At 40.1% G+C, this 23339-nt stretch overlaps 1 protein-coding gene across 1 annotated transcript in view; it reads right to left on the bottom strand.

The window, feature by feature from the left end:
• Positions 1-2660: 2660 nt before the first annotated feature.
• The window catches only part of LOC135115091 (protein slit-like), a gene marked incomplete at its 5' end in the record, with an annotated part of 139437 nt that continues 118758 nt past the window's right edge, over positions 2661-23339 (bottom strand). The window contains 27 exons of the mRNA XM_064031583.1: positions 2661-4325; positions 4497-4613; positions 4981-5100; positions 5578-5760; positions 5992-6215; positions 6323-6560; positions 7094-7292; positions 7517-7826; positions 7943-8159; positions 8291-8454; positions 8583-8726; positions 9921-9992; positions 10170-10241; positions 10524-10659; positions 11184-11344; positions 11719-11790; positions 14913-14984; positions 16040-16186; positions 16841-16991; positions 17267-17424; positions 17940-18011; positions 18228-18299; positions 19067-19138; positions 19292-19363; positions 20074-20145; positions 20569-20713; positions 22412-22647. Of these exons, the coding sequence (XP_063887653.1) occupies positions 4093-4325; positions 4497-4613; positions 4981-5100; positions 5578-5760; positions 5992-6215; positions 6323-6560; positions 7094-7292; positions 7517-7826; positions 7943-8159; positions 8291-8454; positions 8583-8726; positions 9921-9992; positions 10170-10241; positions 10524-10659; positions 11184-11344; positions 11719-11790; positions 14913-14984; positions 16040-16186; positions 16841-16991; positions 17267-17424; positions 17940-18011; positions 18228-18299; positions 19067-19138; positions 19292-19363; positions 20074-20145; positions 20569-20713; positions 22412-22647 (3931 nt within the window). The remainder of the gene's footprint in view (positions 4326-4496; positions 4614-4980; positions 5101-5577; positions 5761-5991; positions 6216-6322; positions 6561-7093; positions 7293-7516; positions 7827-7942; positions 8160-8290; positions 8455-8582; positions 8727-9920; positions 9993-10169; positions 10242-10523; positions 10660-11183; positions 11345-11718; positions 11791-14912; positions 14985-16039; positions 16187-16840; positions 16992-17266; positions 17425-17939; positions 18012-18227; positions 18300-19066; positions 19139-19291; positions 19364-20073; positions 20146-20568; positions 20714-22411; positions 22648-23339) is intronic.

Raw genomic sequence — 23339 nt, 5'->3', positions numbered from 1 at the left:
CAGAAGTTAGAGGCATAACATGCTGTTGGTAAAAGGAATGGCAAGATGAAGGAGCACACTCGTCAAACACTCCCTCTTTGGACGAGCAAGAGGGAGTGTTTGACAGGGAGAGCTAACTTACTTGAGTTAACTCTTGAAGGGAGCAGAGCATCAGAGACAGACAGACATATAGCTACATGTATAAAAATGTAACTTTGCATCACTGGACGACCAAGTGTTGCACAGTCGAGGCAACGAGGCAATGACTGCAGGAGAGCTACACAAAAGATGAATAAGAGTAGGGCAAATATATTGCCCTAAGGAGTCTCAAACTTTCAAGTAACATCCTCTCACGCACACAAAGATAACAATCTTGCTCCAAAATAACGAAAGTTCAATGTCATGGCGTCATTGCCTAACTCATTACCCCATCTCACCCGCACACACACCTCGTCTGTAATCTTGCCTTGCCTCACCTGCACACACCTGTCGTCTGTAACCTTGCCTTGCCTCATCTGTACACACCTCTTATCTGTAGAACCCGGCTTCTCATTTTTGTGGCCTTCGAAAATGGTCGTGGTGAGAGAAAAGCGTTATAGAATACCCTCATGCACACACACACATAGCAACGGAGTGGTACTAGTTTGCAATAACTGCTAATCAGAGTTAAAGTTACGTAGTCAGCCACTTACATTATTATAGCTGCAGTAGCACACGTGTTGGGTTGAAATTGCTGGTAATCACGTGATGTTGATGACACAGATGGTCTTTGTTTATACATTATTTTCACATACCTCCATAAACTCTTCAAGGACTATCTCGGGAATTTCATCATGCGCCTTTACGTTAGGTAAGTGGCCGAGAATGGCTGCTTACATTGTACTCGTGAAGGTGAAACTTTACCATATCTAGTCCCTATTTGTTCTCTTTCCGTCAGCCAGTCATCGGTTAAGAATGCCAGAATCGTGCATTCACTGGTGCCTCACTCTTACCCAATATAGCCAAACTGATGCACTTGCGCCTTACCACTAACAAATCTTGAGCAGAGAAAGATAAAAATATCCAGGAAATCCTCACATACAACTTACCTCTGCTGCTGTCCCGGCGTGACTGGTGTCGAGTCTTGCAGGCGGCACCGATCATCAAAACGCTTCGAACCAGTGACCAAAACTGCTTCATGTTGTACATATTTTCGCTAGCGGCCAAGTTTGCTGGACTACGGAGTCATCGTGATCATCCCCTCTTCCTAAAGCTCTATCATCTGTGTACCTTTCCCTCCAACCTTCATTTTCTTCTTACATGAAATCTTCGCCGAGGGTGGAGGAGGGGGAAGCACAAGTCCTGAATCATTCTAGGTAGCTTTTAGCAAGGTTTGAGCAAAGCGTTTAGCTTTCGAGATAAATGAGATGGTAGTAGTGCCGTCAGCTGGTTGAAATAGAGGAGGAAAAGATGAAGAAAGGTTGGAGATACTTTTGGTTAGGTGGCAGAAGTTACGAGGGAAGTTAGATCGATAAAGATTTTGACATTTTGAATTTCTGGAGTTTTTGGCTAGCAGGAAAACAGACTTGGCATGATTTCGAACATAAAATATAAAACGCACGAGTCTCAGGTGATGGAAGGCTCAAATATCGTTTGCGAACCGCCTCTCTATTATCATGTATACGTAAGCAACAATGGTGCTTAACCTCATTGAATGACAACAATGGTGCTTAACCTCATTGAATGACAGGATCATATTAGCTGGTCAGTGTGTGATGAGGGCTTCATATTGCCTTTAATGTGAATATATATAATAATTAGTCTATTTTACACACATTATATTGAACTACTGATATTGTGAACCTCCATAAGGATTCGTAATCAGAACACTTTTCATAGAAATTGCAAATATGATTCACATCGCTGCATATCACTAAAACTTAATGCGGACAAATATTACCATGACATAGTATACTGATAAAAGGGGGTAACTTGTCGTTACTTTGCGTTAGGGCCGCATTAAACTCCCTCGAGGGCAGCATGGAGCCCTCAAACAGTGGGTTGAGCATCCGGGATGTAAAACATGAAAAAAGGCTGAGTTAAACCAAGATTTGGAAGGTTTGGGGACGAGAAATAAAGAGGAATGTACGCTATCGCACTAATCACCTCTGTTATGCGCTCAACACTCACAGGGACAGCTCTCTAACACGGAAGCAGTACTCATTTAAAGACCTGCAGGCTAAAATGTGAAGGAATATGTAATGCATGTGGGTGTGATCGTGAAAGCCAGTGTGTGCACGTGCCATTTTGCCTCTGTTATCCCACTCGCGTGTGTGTGTGTGTGTGTGTGTGTGTGTGTGTGTGACAGGTGTTGATAGATAGATGGATAGACAGATGTAAAGATGGATAGATAACAGAAAGATGGATATATTTTCACACCACAGCTAAGTACCCCAAATAACTCCATCATGGAGCTAAGAGGTATGAACTTACCTACTACATACATTCACCTGATGTAAATAACATATGGATACTTACATGTGTAACAAGAAAATCACCATTCTGTAAAAGTGACCAATGGTTGTTCATGGTCATTTTAAAAGATCTCAAATTATGAAAAATTAAGTATATATTTGGTAAAGGGGCTACTTTAAGAAATATTTGTTTATTTTTATTAAATAAAATAAAATACCTTAATGTTGGCAAGTTACTGATATTTTATGGTATTAAAGCATCCAAATTTGTATTCAGTAAAACCTCCATAAAGGACATCAGGCCGAGGTTAAGATGAGTATGAATGTTTTCCAAATTAAGACTATCCAACTTTATTCACAAGTAGGATACTTTCCAGACACTTAAGTCCTGCCAACTCCTGAACAATGACTGGGAACTAATGTTAGATTTCCATGAACACATCAACTAGATGGTTAAAAAGCCAGATAAATTAATGGCACAGTACCTCACAATTATTGTGGAATGATAACCTATGTACTTTTGTAGTTACATGACTGATACAATTTATAATTACTGCTTGATAACATTACAATAAAACAATCAGTACAATGACTAAGTTAACCTGCTGCAAATTACACAATACACTTCTGAGGTACACACAGCTTGTTTCCTGAAAACATTGGGACCATATCAATTCCACTCATGGCTAATTTTTCGTTTCTCTTACTCTTCTTTCAAAGTCATGATGTGATGTAGTGTTGGGCCACTTTTTTATCATTACACTTTCTAATAACATTAGAATGTTAAATATCATAAGTACTAGGAGTACTACTATGAAAATCTAAGTTGTACAATACCTCCTGTGATCCTGCTCTGCCCACCTGCCACACCTGGTCTGTGCACAGGAAGCATCACACATTCCAATGCAGGAGGAACCACCCTCACTTTTTCAACTTTCCAAGGGCCAAACATTTGTCCCCTCAAGCCATCATTTTCATTTGTGACACTCTCATCAACTGTGATGAGTTCAATAAATTCAGACACTAATTACAGTAAATATACTGACTCAATGTACATGCGTACATGCTCTGTAATAACAGAGGAAAACAGAGACGTCCTCCACATAAATGCAGTACACATTCAAGGATAACTTTTTATATCTGAATAAACTGATATCTGAATTAATATGGTCACAGATATATGTATATATTTCAAGCTTATCTATTAATCTATGCTTCACTGCATTTAGTATCAATATGATTATTTACAAAGGTATATTCACTGCACGTATATAAAGCTTATATAGTTCAGTAAGTTAACACTACCAAAGAAACATTTACTGCCAACCTATTTTACATATTAGAGTTCACATTTCATGTACTTCTAGAGTCAAATAATTTATTCAGTCTATAATAACTTTACATGTAAGTACTGCAATCTGTACTGCAAACTCCTGAACAAATATTTCCTGTTTCCTCTGTGCAATAATCACATCTGGGAAATACCACTGTCACACACATTTCCACTACGAAAATGTATTATTCTTTTCATTTCAGATCTCCTGAAGACACATTAGCATAACTGTACATGTCCAGTTTTTCCAATGAGAAATCCAGCACATGTCAAGTTCTCAATAATATGTGCAAGATTTTCTCACCACTCACTGGCAACATTCACATTCTACATTCCTTCACAGTCACGTGAACACCAACACTTCCTCACAATATCCACATCTTTCATGTATTTAGTCCCATCATTGCAGATCATGGCCACTCGCTTCATGTGGTACCGCTTGGGCTGGCAGCAGTCCTTGCCACAGGTGCCATTGCAAGTGTATTGCCTGATGGGGCGGCGGGAACGGCAGCCATAGTCATACACGTAGGCCTTCTCCCTCTCCCGGCTGCATGTGGGCTCTGAAGGCAAGACAGACTGGTATTACACTTTGTGCACATCATACTGGATAGGAAATAAAGAAATATTAAAGTCTGTGAAGTCACGTTTAGTGGCATGATAAAAACAGGGTGATGCAATCCATGTTACAGATATGAGATATTATATCAATGAATGCCAACCCAAGCACTTGCCTTGATTGCAAAACTTGCCGCTCCAGCCTCTCTTACAGCGACACCTGTAGCCTCCAGTCTTGCGTTTTGGACGACACCTGCCGTTCTCACATCTGTGGTTTGCACATGCACTGTTATCTGTAAAGTAAAACAATGCACTCAATTATACATGAATTTACAAAATATAGTTTTCTACACAATATCAAATGACACCCTATGGTCTTAATCTTGTTTCAATCCTTAAATTTGCAAAATATATGTAAATTCTTTATTTTCCTTTGGCACAGCAGTTTAGAGATCTTGTTTTGATCCTTAAATTTGCAAAATATATGTAAATTCTTTATTTTACTTTGCCACAGCAGTTTGGAGATCAATGTTGCAAAAGAGAACAGTTTTGGAGCATAACTCACATTGCTGAATTCTAATACTAAATCCAAATAAATGTACAGAACACAAAGTGACAACACATATGCATGAAGTCACACACAAAAAAATATCAATGTACCTTCATTACAAAACTTGCCACTCCATCCCTTCTTACACCTGCACCTGTAGCCTGTGCCACGGCGGTTGGGGCGACACCGGCCATTCTGACATTGGTGGTTGGCACATGCCTCACTTCCTCCTGTAAAAATAATGACCAGTGTGTGCCTTATTTTCTGTGAAGCAAATTACAAGACATATGCATTTTTTGAGAATTAATTAAAAACTACTGCAGGTATGCATACTTACCATGGTAGTTTAAAGTACACTGAGTCTTGCAGGGCATTAGTAATGAAGTAAGGAAAGGCCTAACAAATCTTAAAACCTAAAATCTATCTATATACTGAGTTGAGGTTCCTTTTAAAGGAGGATGTAGCCAAGACCATCAAACTCTCTGAATGTACTCTATCCACCTATGATTCCTGGCAAAAAGTCCCCTTCTGCTGCACTCCTTCACCAGCTGCACTGCCCCACCCATGGGATCTGTCAACACACTATCAAAAGACTACTTTGCATTATGTACCTGAGTGGCTTAAATTTAACCTAAAAAATTGATAACATGATTGTTTGAACTTAACCAAAAATAAGTCAGTGTAAATCATATTGATGCACATAATACCTCTTGCTCTTTGAGTTTTGGGAGCAGTTCTGACTTGCTGAGGGGCCTGAGTGGCCTGAGCTGGCCTGACGGCACCCTGGTCCTGCTGCTCAGCGTCTCCACACCCTGGTACAACTTTGTTTTGCTTTTCACTCTCACTCAGATCCTGCAGCCGTCCATTTACTTCTACAGTGTTCATGCAGCCTGGGAAAAAACATTTTTTCATCTACACATGCATTGTACATTTGCAATTTGCAAATGTAGAATAACACCATACACTGTGTTACATTATGAGTGCTTGGTGAAAATGATGTCACCATGTTTGGTTGCTCTGTTGATCAATAAACATAATATGATGCTTGAAATATTTGTTACTTGAAGTGAATACATATAACTGCATATAATAAAGGTACATAATTCACCAGTGTTTCCTACCCTTAAAGCTGCTGGAGTTCCGCAGGTGCCATTGCATCTGTGCGTGTCGGCCAACGTCAGGAGGCACGCCACCAAGGAACACTGGGGCATTCACTTCCAGGTACTCCAGGTCACCAGCGTTGACCATGGAGCGCGCCAATCCACTGTCCACACGCAGCGTGAAGTTCTGGCGCTCCGATAACAGTTCGACGGTGTGCTCTTTTTCATCACTCACCAACTCATAGCTATCACAGAAGATGAGGATGAACATGAGTGTTACATACAAGTTGTGTTTCACTCCCTAGTGCACAATTCACAATTCACCAGCAAAGTAAAGCTTGAAGGATCCTACCTGAACATAGTAGATGCCGGATGATTCCCGACATCATAGCTGATTCGCAGTCTGCCCTTGAACACTTCCACAGCCAGGTGTTGCTGCTCCTCACCCAGGTAGAAAAGCACTCCATTGGGAGACCGAGTGGTGAACCGGATGGTGACATTGATTGAAGGCCTCACGGGTGGAGTAGTGAGCTGAACAAAGCTGCTTGAATCTATGAAGTTTACAGATGTCATATGCTGACAGTATTTACCTGAAACAATTTGAACAAGTTAAGAGATGATCAGCCAATATATCAAATCACTAAAATAAGATCACATGAATTGTTAACAAATATGTAAGTAAATTACACAATACATATTTTTATAAGACTAGAGAAAATGGAATTTTAAGAAATGAACAACAGAATTACTATATAAAAAGTTCTACCAAGACCATTTTAAATCTGTACTCACATGAATATCTAAACTTTGGATATGCAAAACACAGGGTTTAAATTTTCAATCATTACTGGTTTTCTCTAGTGTTAATTTCCTAACCCTTCATGGTGAGTAGAAATGTGGTCCAGGATGTTTTGTTATGTAAAAGCTGAATATAAAGATTGAGTACTGCAAATTGAAGACACTGACCAAAGAAATTTTACTGAACCATTCAAGGTGAAAATCTTGCAGAGAAGTGACTGGAAAGGAAAGATTTGTAATATGTATGTATTGCACTATGTGTCTGTCTGTCTGTCTGTGTGTGTCTTCTCTTTCTGTCAGAGTTGTGGGACTGAATGAAGCCTACCTGAGTATCCAGGTGAACACTTGCAGACATACTCCATCTCCCCCTGAGGCACCATGCAGACCCCATGGCGACAGTCGTGCTGAAGGCAAGGCTCTGTCTGCAGCAGCACTGATGGCCCAAGTTCACAGTACCGCCCACTCCAGTCTCCAGAACATTTGCACTCATAATCTCCAATGCCATCTATACACTGTCCCCCATTCTGGAAGCAACCAAGAAAGTCAGGTCAGATGAAGACTTTTAATCTTAAGTTTTCCAACACAGTTTCCTACTAAGACAAAGTAAATCTTCTACTTCTAATAAGTTGGTTATTCACATCAAGTAGATAATTTACACATCACTTATCTACTGAACTTATAACAGGGTGTCTTACTGAATATTTAAGTGTTCTGCAGCATGCACACATTTTCACAATGTTTCACTCACCTGACACATGTGGTTGGCACAATCGTCAAGGTTCTGAGTGCAGTTGCTGCCAGACCAGCCAAGGGTGCACTGGCACTCATAGCTGGTGCCGTGGTTGACACAAGTTGCTCCATTTTTACAAGGATTGAATTGCTTGGTGCAGAAGGCAATTTTTCTCTCACAAAACTCTCCTGTGTGGCCAGCCGGACATGTGCAGGAGTAGGAGTTCAAGCCATCAACGCAGGTGGCACCATTGACACACTTGTGGTTGGCACAGTCATCAATGTTGACCTCACAGCGACCTCCCTCAAAACCAGATGGACAGTGGCATCTGGGGAACATAAATTATGTATCTAATTTCCCTATTATATTGAAAGTAAAGATAAATTACTACAAAAAAATTAAGTCACACATAGTGCATTATTATTAGTAGTTTCCTGAACTTACGCATATCTGCCGGTCTCAAACACCTTGCAAGTCCCGCCATTATTACATGGATTTCCATAGCAAGCATCAATTCTGTACTGGCACTCTGGGCCATGGAATCCAGCAGAACACCGACATTCATAGTCGTGGCCAGGGCTGGACCTGCACTCTCCCCCATTCTGGCAGGGGTGAGTGTAGCACAGGTCACACTTGGCCAGGACATCATCAGGCACTCGTTCTGTTTGAGGAAAGACACTTCAATCAGACTAAATCATCCTAAGAAACTGCTGTTCATGCTATTTCGAAAATGGTAAGTAAAAAAAAAGATACATTTTGGTATCTTTTTAATGTGATCACTGTGCTACTAACCATTACAAACAAACATTTCCTCAGGTGTTGTTAGAATAAGCTTGTCCCTCATGGGCCTTGGGTCTGCACAGCGGGCAATACCTGGCTCCACAAAGTCCACCTTGATCCAACGGGACAGCCAGGCCATCGAGCAGTCACAGTACAGAGGATTGGCTCCCAGGGCTCTGCAGGACACTCAAAGGTTTGAACACCAAGCAAGAGGATAGCTGGATACCTCTTGACAGACAAATATTTCTCATATATCACAGATTTTGAATATAGTTTGTTTCTCACAGCTGAACAGTGCACATACATGTGAGTTATGCCATCCAAGTCCCTAAAGGTGCCCTCAGGTATGAAGGAAATGCCATTGCCATGAAGAGACAAAAGCCGCAGCTCCCGCAGACCAAGCAGTGAGTCTCTCTCCATGCAGCCCAGCTTGTTGTAGGATATGATGCTGCAAAACACATCATCTATGACTAACACTAAACAAAATATGACAAAAAAAAAGAAAAGCAATGCCATGCTTTCCAATCCTAAATTGCAAACATCACTCTTCAAAGCTCCTTTTATCTACAACAGGTACAAAAATGGTGATAGTATTTTTCCATCCCAGCCACTGAGTGTGCAGCGAGACCTTACTGTGTACACAACTGCATTAACAATGATTTCCAAACATGGTCACACACATTAATTTCTGTTTTTAACCCTTTTGCTGCAGAGTAATAAATTGGGCAGATTTATTCCTGCCTATGACCTAAAAGCTTGAATCCACTCATGAAAAGTAAATTTATTTTTACCTTCACTGCACCCTTTGATAATTCTCGAGCCACCATGAAATGCTGGCTAAACTCACCACTGTGTTGACGTCTGTAGGACATCTGTAACAATATGTAAACACAATGTAAATAAAAGACATCAGCCAAGCAGCAGTGAAAGTTGCATTCTTCTTCGCAGGTTTTAAGTGAGTAATAGACAATCCAAAAGGAAAGACTATTGCTATATCTGCCCTTGGGTTTCATGTACTCAGTATAATGCTGAGTAATTTCCTGTTCGTTATCAAATAGTGGAATTCTCTGCCATAAAGCAGTGGTGGTTGACACTACTTTTCTTCACAAATCATGATTTTCACATGTAATCTAGTGGATTTTTTATGTATGAAATTTAGATATTTGTTTCTGCTTTCATATTTCACTTCACAAAACTGACATCTATATATGCAGCAAAAGGGTTAATTTAGGTAAATACATGTTTATGTATTCATATAAAATTATTAATTTCCCAAGCAACTGTGTAACAGAACTGTGGTTTTGTCAAACACTGCTTTCCAGTCCTTCAACTCATTTATATTTTCCTTGATAATATCTACCATCCCATTTTCTCATATCACAGGTGATTTTTATGTCCATTTCTGTAATTTTTGTTATAATTTCTACAAAAAGCTTCATATCCAGACTACATTTCTCTAACAAAAACAACTTCTGAAGGTTCTGTTTCATCCAGTGTGCTGCAAATTGAAGTGCTGAGGAGACATCATGATGGGTGCAACTTTTATTTTTGGTTATTCTTGATACTGGAGGAAATCAATACAATGGAATTGAATTAGTATGTTTCCTAATCATGTACATCAAGTACACTTGTTGTTACTTACAGGGTTGACAGCTGGGTTAACTCTGAGAAAGTTTTGTTGGCAAGGATTGTGATCTGGTTGTTGCTCAGGTCCCTGTAGGGGGAGGGAAAGCATCACATCACACAATCTACTTACACATATCTTACCATATATGTAAACTATAACCAATATTTCATCTCTAGAGTAAATTATGCAGCAAATCAAAATTTATGAAATAAATCTACAACTAATTATTTATGGCAGTGGTTGAGGCAGCAGTGAGGCACTCACAGCTTCTTTAAGGCCTTGAGGTGCTTGAGACGCTCTGAGTCAACAGTCTTGATCTCATTCACATCCAGATACCTGAGGAAGTGTAGATGGTGAGCACATGCAAGTAACAGAAATGTTATACATTACAACACAAAATTTACCTTGCATGAACTCATTTGTCTAGCCAAGAATGGAAGATAATCAGAGATCATTGTACATAATGTGTTAATATAAGCAAGTTTTGCTTCAGCCCATAACACTGTTCCATTCAGTGTTTTACGATTTTTGTTAATTCTCCAGCCAATGTACAATCTTCCATAACAAGTTGTCACTCCCACACACACACACACACACACACACACACACAACACTCACAGCTCGGTGGTGTCGGGGGGGATGCCGCGGGGGATCTGAGTGAGGTGTGCCCGGGAGCAGCGCACTGTTGTCCGATCACACTGGCACTCTGGTGGGCAGTACACTGAGCCCCGGCAGTCGTCATCTGGCACAGCGCCTGTGGAGCCAAACAGGAAATCAGTCAGATTTTTATGAGCCAAAGTGAACAAACAAGAATCCTGTTCCTGAACAGATTTCCCTGAATATCCACACAAACTGCATTAATTCCTACATGGTGCATTATGTGGGATGCAAAGGTAATACTGATTGTGACATAATTTCTAATGCTGATAAAAAAATAAATGTAAACAAGTCACAACATGTCAGACAAGTTGATAAAAGAAGAAGAAGAAGAAAAAGAAGGAGAGAGAGAGAGAGAGAGAGAGAGAGAGAGAGAGAGAGAGAGAGAGAGAGAGAGAGAGAGAGAGAGAGAGAGAGAGAGAGAGAGAGAGAGAGAGAGAGAGAGAGAGAGAGAGAGAGAGAGAGAGAGAGAGCAGTACAAAAACAAACAAAAAAAATGTGAATAAAGTCATATTCAAAGAAAATCAAGACATCTTGCAATAAGCTACAAAAAGAAATGAGCATGCTATACCATAATCAGAAACTCAAAATAATAAATTGTTACATATTTTTGGAACACACCTTGACATATGAGGAGCTGCGACCCAACCTTGGTGACAGGGCTGTCCCGGAGTGAGGCCGGTAGGTGGCAGGTTGGCGGCTGGCGGTCCTCGTGTTGCAGCATCCACTCCCTCATCCAGGATGCCCGGCAGTCACAGTTCAGTGGGTTGGAGGAAATGTCCCTGGTGATGTCACAATGAAGAAAATTAACTGTTGCCTTGCTGCACAAGACTTTCTACTTTCTCTCACTCCTATTCTGTCCACCTCTCTAACCTTTTTCAGGTTAACTCTGGAACTCCCTGCCTGCTTCTGTATTTCCTCCTCCCTATGATCTGAAGTCTCTCAAGAGGGAGATTTCAAGACACTTATTCTCCAATTTTGACCTCTCTTTTGGGACTGGCACCTCAATGAGCCTTTTTTTATTTTTATTTTTATTTATTTTTTCTTGCCCTTGGCCAGTGCCCCTCTTACAATACAGCAGTTTTAATGAGAATTCTTTGAGCCTTGCCTAGTGACACAGTTGTACATGCATGTGGTTTGTGATGCTGTTACTCACAGGTGTTCTAGTCTCGGCATGTGCTCGACGATCTTCTTGGACAAGCAGCTGATGTGGTTTCCAGACAAATCTCTGAAATATGAGTTCATAATACAAAAAATCATGAGTAATTCACTCCTTAACCATATTGAATTCAGTAATTAACATTATGAGTCTGAATGATGTGACAGAAAATGCTTGTGAAGCCACAGAATATTCTATACTGCATTCAAAGGAAAAGAATGAAGAAGCACAAAGATAAGGTAGATATTAATCTGAAGCCATATTAGTTTCTTTGAGACACAGATGATATGTATTAAATTCTTAAGCAAAGATTACTGGGATAACTTTTGTTATTAGAATTGTTGATCTAGACTTGTCTATACAGAGTTAAGCAAAGCCTAGAGTTGTATTCTTACCAACTGTAAAGAAATGAACATTTTCAGTAATATGCACAGCATGTAGTTATCAAATGTAGTTTGTATTACAGTACTTAGAGCCACTAGTCTGTAAGCTTGAAGTACGCAGAATAGAATACAATACACTCAACAAGAAACATTACAGTACCAAATGGACCCACAGAACTGGAACAGACTACAAATAAATAAGAAATGAATAGACAAGTAAACAAAAGAAAGAAAAAAGAAATTTAAGTCCATGCTGGACGTCACCACACTGCCCTGCTCATGCCAAGTCAGGAAGACTCATGCTTTCCCATCAGCATGGCCAGACTTTCTCAATAACACATTACTGAACAACACCAATACTACTCAAACTATACCTTGCCTTAGCTTTAGTTTCATATATATATATATATATATATATATATATATATATATATATATATATATATATATATATATATATATATATATATATATATATATATATATATATATATATATATATATATATATATATGAACTACTTGTAACTCACTAACAATTTACACTGGTAAGCAGTGATTAAAGTTTGTTTTAGTTCATAATAAAAAGATAAGAATAACTTGCAGAACACCTGTCACTAAAAGCAAACATTCATGCTGCAATGAAGACCAGCATTTTCCTTTACATAAGTATATGTATATTCACCCTCGCAATTTTTCTCCTTTCCTATTTATCACACTGAAGTTGGTTTCCATATTAGTTTGGCAAAATGATAATAAATGAACTTAAGAGAAGAAAGCTTTGCTCTAACTTATTCATAAGTTCCACAGGCAATAAAAATTGTGTACATACTTCATTTGAGTTTTAAAAATATCACAAAACACTTTTTTCATATTAGTATACAAGACAGAAATCAACTTGCAATAGGAATTTAAATGTGTTTATGAAAAATATCTGTGACATTTTCAAGCCATTATTTCTCACCAACCACTCTATGCTGGTTTGGCCACAAGCAAATAATGGCAGTAGAATTTCAGATTACAATAATTAAATGGAAGAGATCACTGAATGCACAAATACAAGCAAAATGTAGTTGCACATGTCAGTGATCTTATCAATTTTTAATATTTTCACTTTCTGCGTCTGCCCTAAACTTTTGTATTGCTTTGGTGGATCCCACATCCATGTGTGACATCACTGTTGCACTATGAATATCTAACTGTATATAGCAAATATTTCTCTAAATTTCAAGCTTGTTTTCTCAAAACTGAATCTGGATGCCTTCACCACATACATAAATGAAGCCAAACTCATACATCATGGCACACTAAGAGTAAAATAAAAACTGAACCTGAAAAGCCAACAGTCCAGCCTGGTGTGTCTGGCATCACGGACACAACTTGCCGTCATCCACACACCTACTACATATACACAGGATGCTCATGTTTCAGTCTGAAAGGCACCTTTTAAAACTTTTGTTCATAATTTATACAGTACATCACAGTACTGGAGACATTTCCAGTATAAAGGCATGTGGTATGTTTGATCAGTGAATGAAGACAATACTATCCTTGTAACTTGGTTCAGTTAAGACCAAACTGAACCTATAAAGAAGGAACTGAGTGGCAAAGTCTGATGTGCTGAAGCTCCAGCTCTGACAGATTGTTAATTATACAGAAGGGATTTTATACACTGTACAATGCTGAGTGGTAAATGAAGACAGAGAATAGTGTGGTTACTGCCGGCTGGCAGTGGGAAGGGACAGGCGCACCGCCACAGAGTGACCTGCTTGCTGGTGGCACTTCAAATGGAACAGCTTACCTGATTCTTTTTGGCTTTCATATGAAACTACTCTAATATTTTTGTTAACAAAGTTATTAGGGATACATAAATTTATAATGAATTTATTTATAGTACATGTTTCTAATGACTTATCTTACAGACTCTGGTCATGACATGAGGAGGTGATAAGATCATGAAAATTTTGTAAATCTTACCCACAATTATATGTATCATACATAATCATGTAACATAAAATCATCAAGTGAATGATAGTATTGTCTCTTCATTACCCTAAGCTGGTATTACAAAAGGGAAAACTTCCTTCTTAAAACTGCCTTTCTTTCAGTGTGTTCCTTTTAAACAGATTACACCACACTTTGATCTTAGCCAAAAGGCCAAGAAGTGATGTTTCAAACAGATGTGGAGAAGCAATCCTTGCAGAAGGAGACTGTTCTTCACTGACATTAGCCAGCACTCCAGTAATGAAGGTGTCACTACAAAGGCTGATGTACAACCAATGACACCTCCACTGAGCTGTAGTCCTGATGAATTCATCATCAAAAGATAATTTCCCTTCATGAGGATTATTGTGTAAATCTCTTGAAGGAATGTGCTACAAAGCAAAGGCAGTTTTATGAAGGAAATGTTCCTTATGTACTACCGGCTTTGACGGAAGACAAAACTGACAGCCGGTGATGACCCTGCCTCATGATGCAAAGCCTGTGTAGCAACACTAGCAGGCAGAGTTATAGCTAAGCTATTGAACTTCTCTGAGGTTTATGATTTATTCTGTGGTCACAGATCCCCTCAGCCAAATTATGTATAGGTGAAGATGGCTCAGTATAAGATTCCCATCATGTACACCAAGGAGCCAAAGGCACAGAGTACTTATCACTGAATAACTTTGCAAAGGATGGTCTAGCATTGAGAATTTCAGCAAATAATTGCTCCTAGTGAGTGATGGGCCTGAAGGGAGTATACAAAGCCACCTTGGGCTTGGCTTGATGGGGATTTGCATTCCTCTGACCATTATCATGACTAACTTACAGGTGTGTCACCGCTCTGAGTCTACGGGTTACCTCCTCGGGCACCTGAATGAGTTTGTTGTGGGTCACAGTGCTGGAAACAAAAGACTTTGTACTTAGGACGTGCCTACTTCTTCAAGGAAGGCTACAGATATGAAAGTGAAATACATTTGATAGGTAACTGAGTGATTTCACTCTTTCTCAAGACAGAGAAATCTTCATTTCAATTTAAATTAATCCTTTGCCTATACATTCCATTATAATGAGTAGTTACTTCTTGAAGAAAGAAGTTTCATGTTTAAAAACACTAAGACTTGAATGCTCTTTTATTATATTTTTTGCTTTACTGGCGATATAATTACTGTGGTGTGAATTGGTCCAAGCTGTGCCTTGTTTTGGGAGGAAGGCTGCTGCTCCCAGACAAATGTCTGAATTTGTCATTATCAGCAACTCTGCTAACATTGTCTTCTCAGAACCAAATCAGTAACAAGAAGCAGGGGGAAGCTATACTTGGAGACATACAGACATGGATTTTGGGGATTTCACGGACCATTTCCAATTAGTATGAGTGAAAATTAGTTTCTCTCCTGAATGCAATGCCAAGTGGTATATATATGTACTATTGAATTTCTTGCTGCATTTTTATACTACTAGGCTCATAGCAATGTGTGATCATAATTAACACAATGCTCCTGACCATAAACAACCTGTTAATTGCACCTGAAGCATAATTTCGTATAATTTCATGATTATCTTCTCCCACCTTTCCTCTGAGTCAGGAAGAAGACAATACACAGTAAGTACACCTGTTCATGAGGGGGAAACACATTACACCGAAAGATGCGAAGAACCGTAGCCTCACCCAGTGAGACAGTAAGTCATATATACACATCATGTGTTATGTAATAATTTTGTTTAAAAAACATATAAGGAACTGAAACCTGTGATTCCATGTACCATAACTGCTCCCTCAAAATCTATACCAAGCTTCTGTATTCTCTACTTCATGTTATTAATACCTGCTACATCCCCGGGGTTCTAAAGCCCAAGAAGCATTCAAATCCTCAAAAGCGAAAGTGAACCTCAAACTTCTGTGAACAAAGCTGTGATATACAGCAGGCACTGGCCACCCAGGAGGCAGATACTCACAGGTGTGTGAGGGAGCGTGCGCCTCGGAAGAACTCAGGGCTGAGGTAAGTGAGGCGGTTGTGAGACAAGTCGAGGTGGCTCAGACTTTTAAGGCGACGCATGCTTGTTGTCCCATCCAGAGAAAACAGTTGATTGTAACTCAGGTCCCTGAAAGAAAAAAAGCTAAGACAGAATCTGATGGTGTAATGTACTTATTAAAATACACATATTTGCACAGATATTCTCATAATGTAGATGCATAACATGGACATAAAATTACTGAGAATCAAGTACAGTATACAGCATATAAAATATCTTACTTAGACTTTGAAGCATATGCTTATGTTTGCTTACAGTCATATTCATACATATGCACATTTCTAAGTGGCTGGATAGTGTTAGTCATGGTATAATAAATGTATTCCAATTTCTTCTACAATACTTCTTAATACTCAGTTACTCAATATTCAGTGATGATGTTCCAGGCCCTGTCCAATCATAAGTCTTGGCCTGCCTGTGCTATGTTGTCACTTTACAACAATGAGATGTTTTTGTGAACAGTAAACACAGCAACATTAGAGAATTTCACATCTAGGGAACTGAAAGAGCTTGCTTGTGAACTTCTATGAACAGAGTCATATGAATGGACAAATGACAATTTTCACCAACTGTAGTACAATGATTCCCAATGTGACTTTGATTTGTAAGTTTTGAATCTGTCTCTGCTTTGTGTTGTGGGAGATGAAGGTCAACATGGTGACACTACTAATGCTGAAGGCTAATGTTCATGCATCACGGAATCCAAACAGTCAGTTGGCTCACAGCATTGTTGTGGTGTTGGGAATATCATTGGGCACTGCGGTGAGTTCCCGGCCAGAACAGTCCACCCTGGAGCTCTCACAGGCACAGCGGTTCAGACACAGGTCCACCTCATCACAGCGGCCGGCATACTTGGCACGCAGCTCATTCGTACCTGGGAATTGGTGATGATAAATTAATACAGTTGTTCTTCAGAAATCAAAACCTTTATAAAAATACATGTTATGCATGTTGTAAAATCTATATCATGAGCTAGTTTTATATTGTATGAGATAAGCTACCTTAATCAATGAAAAATTATTAACTACATATACAAAGTACAGTCCTCTATCCTCTCATGCTCCCAGTATCAATGAGGTGACACTACAGTGTGACATCAAATAGTGATTAATTGGATTGCTGTGCTGCTCCTTTCCATCACATACTTACACCTGAAGCCATCTGATCTCAGCCTCTGGAAAGGCTTCCTAGAGAGTCGGCTTGGTTCTTGGCAACGTGCATCGGAGGTTTCAACAGGATTTGCTGTCAGGTACTCCACCATCCAGGCCAAGTTACAGTCACACACAAAAGGGTTGGATCCAAGGTGCCTGCAGTTTGGAAAGAAAATAATTAAGCACAGTGATCAGCCTTGGAAAGAAAATAATTAAGCACAGTAATCAGAGACTCAGGTTAAGAGGGGACCTGATAGAGATTTGTTAGTGGCATAGGGAATATAACAAAAATGACATAAGCAAAATTCTCACGGTCAGTAATTAGAATAGGACAAGAAATAATGGGTTCAAGCTTGATAAAGTTAGATTCAAGAAAATATAGGAATGAATTTGTTTTCAAATAGATTGGCAGATGAGTAGAAAAGACTTAGTAATAAAGTTGTTAGTGCTGAGTTATTAGGGACCTTTAACAGAAGACTACACAGGTTTAAGGATCAAGATGATTGGTGGAAGTAGGTAGGTATGTTTCAATCAGGGACTGCCACGTGTTGGTCTTATGGCTTCTTGCAGCTTCCCTTGTTTACTTACGTTCTTATGTTCTTATGAGTGAGACATAAATGCATGACATTCTTTTCATTTCACACCCCACAGAAAATTCAGCAATCACTCACATGGTCTCAATGGTGACGAGAGGCGAGAAGGTTCCATTGTTCAGGTTCATTATCTGGTTGTCATACAGTGACCTGGAAGAAAATTAAAGCAAATTATCGGAAAGTAAAAAATTGTAAACAAAACTAGTGAAGTTACAAACGCTTTCATTTTAAAATATCAATTACAGTACTCAAAATTACGAACACACACACAGGCACACACACACACACATTCGAGATTTTATAGACCCCACACCAGTGCAGTTGAAGCTTGCGCACTAAAAAGTATATTCCAATGACAGTACTTACAGAAGGCTCAGTTTGCGGAGATCCTTGAAGGCATCGTGGTGTACACACTGGATATGGTTGGCGTTGAGGAGGCTGCCAGCATGGAGACAGTGTTAGGCCAGGGAAGGGAAAAGAGACTATGACATATTCTGAAACGCTTTGCTGTCACACCACAACTATTTTCAAAAGCCATAGAGATTAGTAGCTGCGTTCTAAAGAATGCATCTCATGTTAATAATAAAGAAATCCTGTTGATCTGTCATTGAATTGTAAAAAAAAAAAAAAAAAAAAAAAGCATGTCACTTCAGCCATGGATATAGAGATCCTTTTGAAAGTAGTGGAGGTGCGGCACATAAGTGTTTCAGAAAATGGTCACCATTAACTAATCATTAACCAGCTCGGGGATTAGAGAAATAATCTTAGCCTATTAATTTCCACGCACTGACCTCGTTATTCTTCGGCAAAATAAAACGCTTTTTCAAGTCGTGATCTAAAGGACTAAATTAACCAAACCTAACCTAGCACTCTGATGAAAACGGTGTTTTTTCGAAGCTAGTCACTTTTTCCACAATGTTATTTCTTGGCAAAATGTGGCGCTTTTCCAAGTCGTGGTCTACACAATGAAGGGCGAGGCAGTGAAAAGACTAAATTAATCTAAACCTAACCTACCCCGACCGTACTTTCCTATGTAAGACGGGTACTGACCAAGGGCAAGAAAACATATAGGAAAAAGAAGAGAGAGAGAAAAAAAAAGGCCCACTGAGGCGCCAATCCCTAAAGAGGAGGCGACAGGTTTAACCAAAATGCGAGAACCTAACCCTTTGATGAAAACGCTAATGTCATTTCAGTGTTGTACTCACAGCAGCTGCAGGTTGGTCAGACCACTCAGCAGGCGGGAAGAAATACTGGTGATCTTGTTCCCGTAGAGCACCCTGAGGCGGGGAAAGGGAAAGGGAGAGGTGAGAGAGAGGGAGAGGTGTAGCTAATGACAGTAATGGCAATATGGTGCACACGCCGGGAAACTTACACGCAGTTTTGTATTTTTTCTCACATAGTTAAATATACATAAGGGGCGACACACTTACAGGGAGTTCAAGCTGTCCAGCCCATGGAAGGCGTCGTCTGCTATCTCGCTGATTTCATTGTTGCTCAAGTCACTGTGAGGGGAGAGACAGAGTGTGACGGAACATGCATCTGATAATTCCGAGACACTTCAGTTCCTGAAAGCTAAAATGTACACAATTCATGCATGATGTCAATGATAGATATTCTAGTACTTTTGTTAAATACTACCATGAACCAACTCTTAAACAATAGCTGGTACATTAAATAGCTAGTGTAGGTAGTATATTATGCATGATAAAATGCCGCCATGTAGATCTTTTCAAATATTCGGAGGTAGCTTTCTTATTTTGTCAGCAAGACGCTAACTGAAACATTCGTATATATAAACGGAAATTATTAGCTCTCGGCATAAGGAGAGTTGACGGCATTACTGTGACTGAAATAGGGAATTATGGATACTTTTTAATACGCAAGGCCGATGAATTTATTCGATCCACCCGCCACACACTTGTACTCCACACCCTCTTATGCATGTAACTGCCAGGTGACTATGCAAAAATAACACCCAGTATGCACCATTATATTTACGTTACACGGCGGACTAACAGAGATGCCGTCAGAAAGTGCATCTTCCATCTTTGTTCCCTTCATATTTCCTGAACCTTCCCTCTCCTGCTTCCTGCCTGCTCGCCACCCAGGCCAATTTGTCACACACCACCAAGCAACATTGACGAAGCACTGTGTGGAAGGGAGTTATTCTGCTCCTCACATAAACCATGGCCTAATACTTGCTTGTACTTACATACGCTTCAGGAGGCGGTAGGGTGTGAAGATCTTGGAGGGAATGTGCGTGATCTCGTTGTGTTCCAAACGCCTGTGGAGGAACACGAGGGAGACTTGTGATTATAGGTGTGATTATTCTCTACGTAAAAATTCCGGATCTCTACAGTTGATGCACTCTTACACGTAGATAACCACGGTTTTTGTAAAGTAATTCATGATTTTTTTTACAGAAGCTATCTGGTTTTTATGAATGTATCCCTCATCGATCTATCCAAATCTCCCTTTCAATATAACGATAAAACTTCTGAACAAAGAGAACCATGATAGTGCTTTCCATAACTGACGAGAGAGAGAGAGAGAGAGAGAGAGAGAGAGAGAGAGAGAGAGAGAGAGAGAGAGAGAGAGAGAGCACTGGTACAGGACAGCTAATACTCAGCGTACCTAAGTGATTTCACCACCTCCATAACCTGACTTGTTCCTCACCACGGGAAGGAAATATGCATCTGTCACTCACAGCTCAATGGTGTCCTCAGGGATGTGGGTGGGGACGTCAGCCTGGCCAGTGTCGCGGCAGTCCACGATGCCGGCGCCGCAGCGACATGCCCGGGGGCAGACGGGGGCCAGGGAGCAGCCCCGATCCACGTTGTCCACTAGACCCGCTGAAACACGAGCCATCCAGGATTAATGAGCCGTCACGGGTGCAGGGCGGTGCATGCACGAGTCACCACGGGAGGGCCAGTGCGACACACAACCTCTCACATGGAAAAACAAGTTTTCTGCACGTTTACCATCAACATGTGTGGGAAAAGACGCTGGGAATGACCTCTGGTTAAATGCTGTTGCCACGCACAGTACTAGAGTAAAAACTGAGGATTAAATAGTCTGAACACAACGCTGAATGGAGGTGAAGTGCACCAAAGTTAAGACTTGAGAAGAGCCAACAGCAAAGACACACATAAATCGAATCCTCACCCGGCCACCAGTGTACGCGTGGTACACACATGACGCCGTGAGCCTTATCAATTCAGTCCTTCGATAATTGGAACACGCGAGACGGTGAGGCTCAACGTGCGTCAGACCTTATTCAATCTGACCTTTGGCAGGATCAATGAAGGAAATAAAAAAAGATAAGAGAAAATAGACATCACGAAATATATATGGAACCATAGAGCCAGATTTTGACTAAATCTTCTCCCGAGAGCATTAGGAACGGAGAATACATATCCACAGTTATATAAAAGACAAAAGAGAAGAAAATTCCCACAGATATTGGTGAGGCACCCTACAAACCTGATTTATTCGGGTCTGGGCGAAGGAAAACGAGTTGACCCACAAGAAAATTGGAGAAAACCTGTCGTCAAAATAAACAGCAATTGTGGCTGGAAAAGAAAAACGAGGCGAAAGGCGCCCCTCACCCTCTGATTGGCTGTCATCCCAAAGGCGCCGCGGGTCATCCAATCAGCTCTCACATCGACTAATTCCTGACACTGATTGGATGACAGCACACGAAACTTTTTATTTTCCCTTTTTTATCTTTTTCACCTGCGAAATGTCGAAAATTGGCGGCCGGAAGTGGATAAAATCGTACGAGGAAAAAGTAATTTCGTGTTCGTATTCACTTCATTGTACGTGTCACTTTCTTCCTCCAAACAGTGACGATTTTCTGAAAGTAAAGTACATCATTTATATATTTATGCAGCCTACGTGCATGTAACTACGTAAATTGCAATTAATAAATGACTTTACTGCATGCTAACCAGGTTATGAATCTTTCTTTCATGCAAATTATCAAAATATTACACGAAGAAAGACAAAACACACACACACACACACACACACACACACACACACACACACACACACACACACACACACACACACACACAGTCACTCACTCACTACAATTCCTAAACACTCTTTTTCCTCATCGCAACAATTTTCCGGGGTTACACAGAGAAACAGTTGGCTAATCGGGCTGTTTTTTTCCCATTAATAATGTACACTACTTGTTAATGTATCACTAGAATCACGAAAATTCCCCTTGAAGTTTCCACTGAAGCGTGTTGAAACTTTAGTGTAGATAGGACGGCAGTGTTTCAGAATACTGCATGCCCACACTCCAACGCACACGAAAGAATAATGAAAACCCCCTTAAAAACCCAGCGAAGCTTCCATTACAGCCTGTTGGAACTAGTGTATAAACGGCTGTGTTTCAGAATACTTCCCACACCCCAACACACACATAGAGTCATGAAAACACCCTTAAAAAACCCTTGGAGGAGATAGGACGGTTAAGTGTTTCAGAATACTACCCACACACACACACATACACATACACACAGAGCGGCCTGACTCACCAGCACACTTGAATTCGTGATCAAACACCTCCGTCACCACTCTGTCCTTGAGGCGGTAGGGGGAGGAGCAACGCACGTAATGGGTGAGGTAGGGAGCCGCCGCCAGCGTCCGCCCCAGCCATGACAGGTGACAGTCGCAGATCAACTTGTTCCCGGCAATTCTGAGCGCGCGGAGTCTGGGAGTGGACTGGAACGTGCCTCTCCATATCGTGGTGATGTTGTTGTTGTTCAGAGTTCTGAGCCACGGAAGGGGACGAGGGGATGAAGAGGAGGAGTTAGAGAGAATACATATTAATTCCTAGGGTGCCAGTGAGATTTGAATAACTGGATGAATAACTATATGACTTTAATGAGGGGCTTTATAGCTTCTGGCAGTAGAAAGTCTCTGTGACGCGGAGATAAAGAAGAGTTGGAGAGAGAACACATTAATTCTCAGGCTGCTAATGGCACGTTACCTCATTTGAATAACTAGATGAATTTCTGTTGGCATTAAAAAGCTTCAGCGTGAAAAAAGAAAACGCAGAGAGAGAGAGAGAGAGAGAGAGAGAGAGAGAGAGAGAGAGAGAGAGAGAGAGAGAGAGAGAGAGAGAGAGAGAGCATACTAATCCTCAGTCTGCTAACGACATTTGCTACCCGATTTTAATAACTAGACAATTTGACCCACGAAAGTTATAACTATTCACTAAAAGTGTATATATATATATATATATATATATATATATATATATATATATATATATATATATATATATATATATATATATATATATATATATATATATATATATATATAAAGAAAAAGAAAAAAAAAAAAACTTAATAATTCTTCTTGTTGTCAGTGGTGTCTTTAAAAATTAAACAGCAAACTTGGGTCAGGCTATTTCATTAAGTCAGACGAGAAACCACTCAGTCAAATGGTTAAAGGTGA

Source organism: Scylla paramamosain, chromosome 28 (assembly GCF_035594125.1).
Source record: "Scylla paramamosain isolate STU-SP2022 chromosome 28, ASM3559412v1, whole genome shotgun sequence".
NCBI classification, from domain to species: domain Eukaryota; kingdom Metazoa; phylum Arthropoda; class Malacostraca; order Decapoda; family Portunidae; genus Scylla; species Scylla paramamosain.
This window is presented reverse-complemented; position numbering and strand designations above follow the sequence as displayed.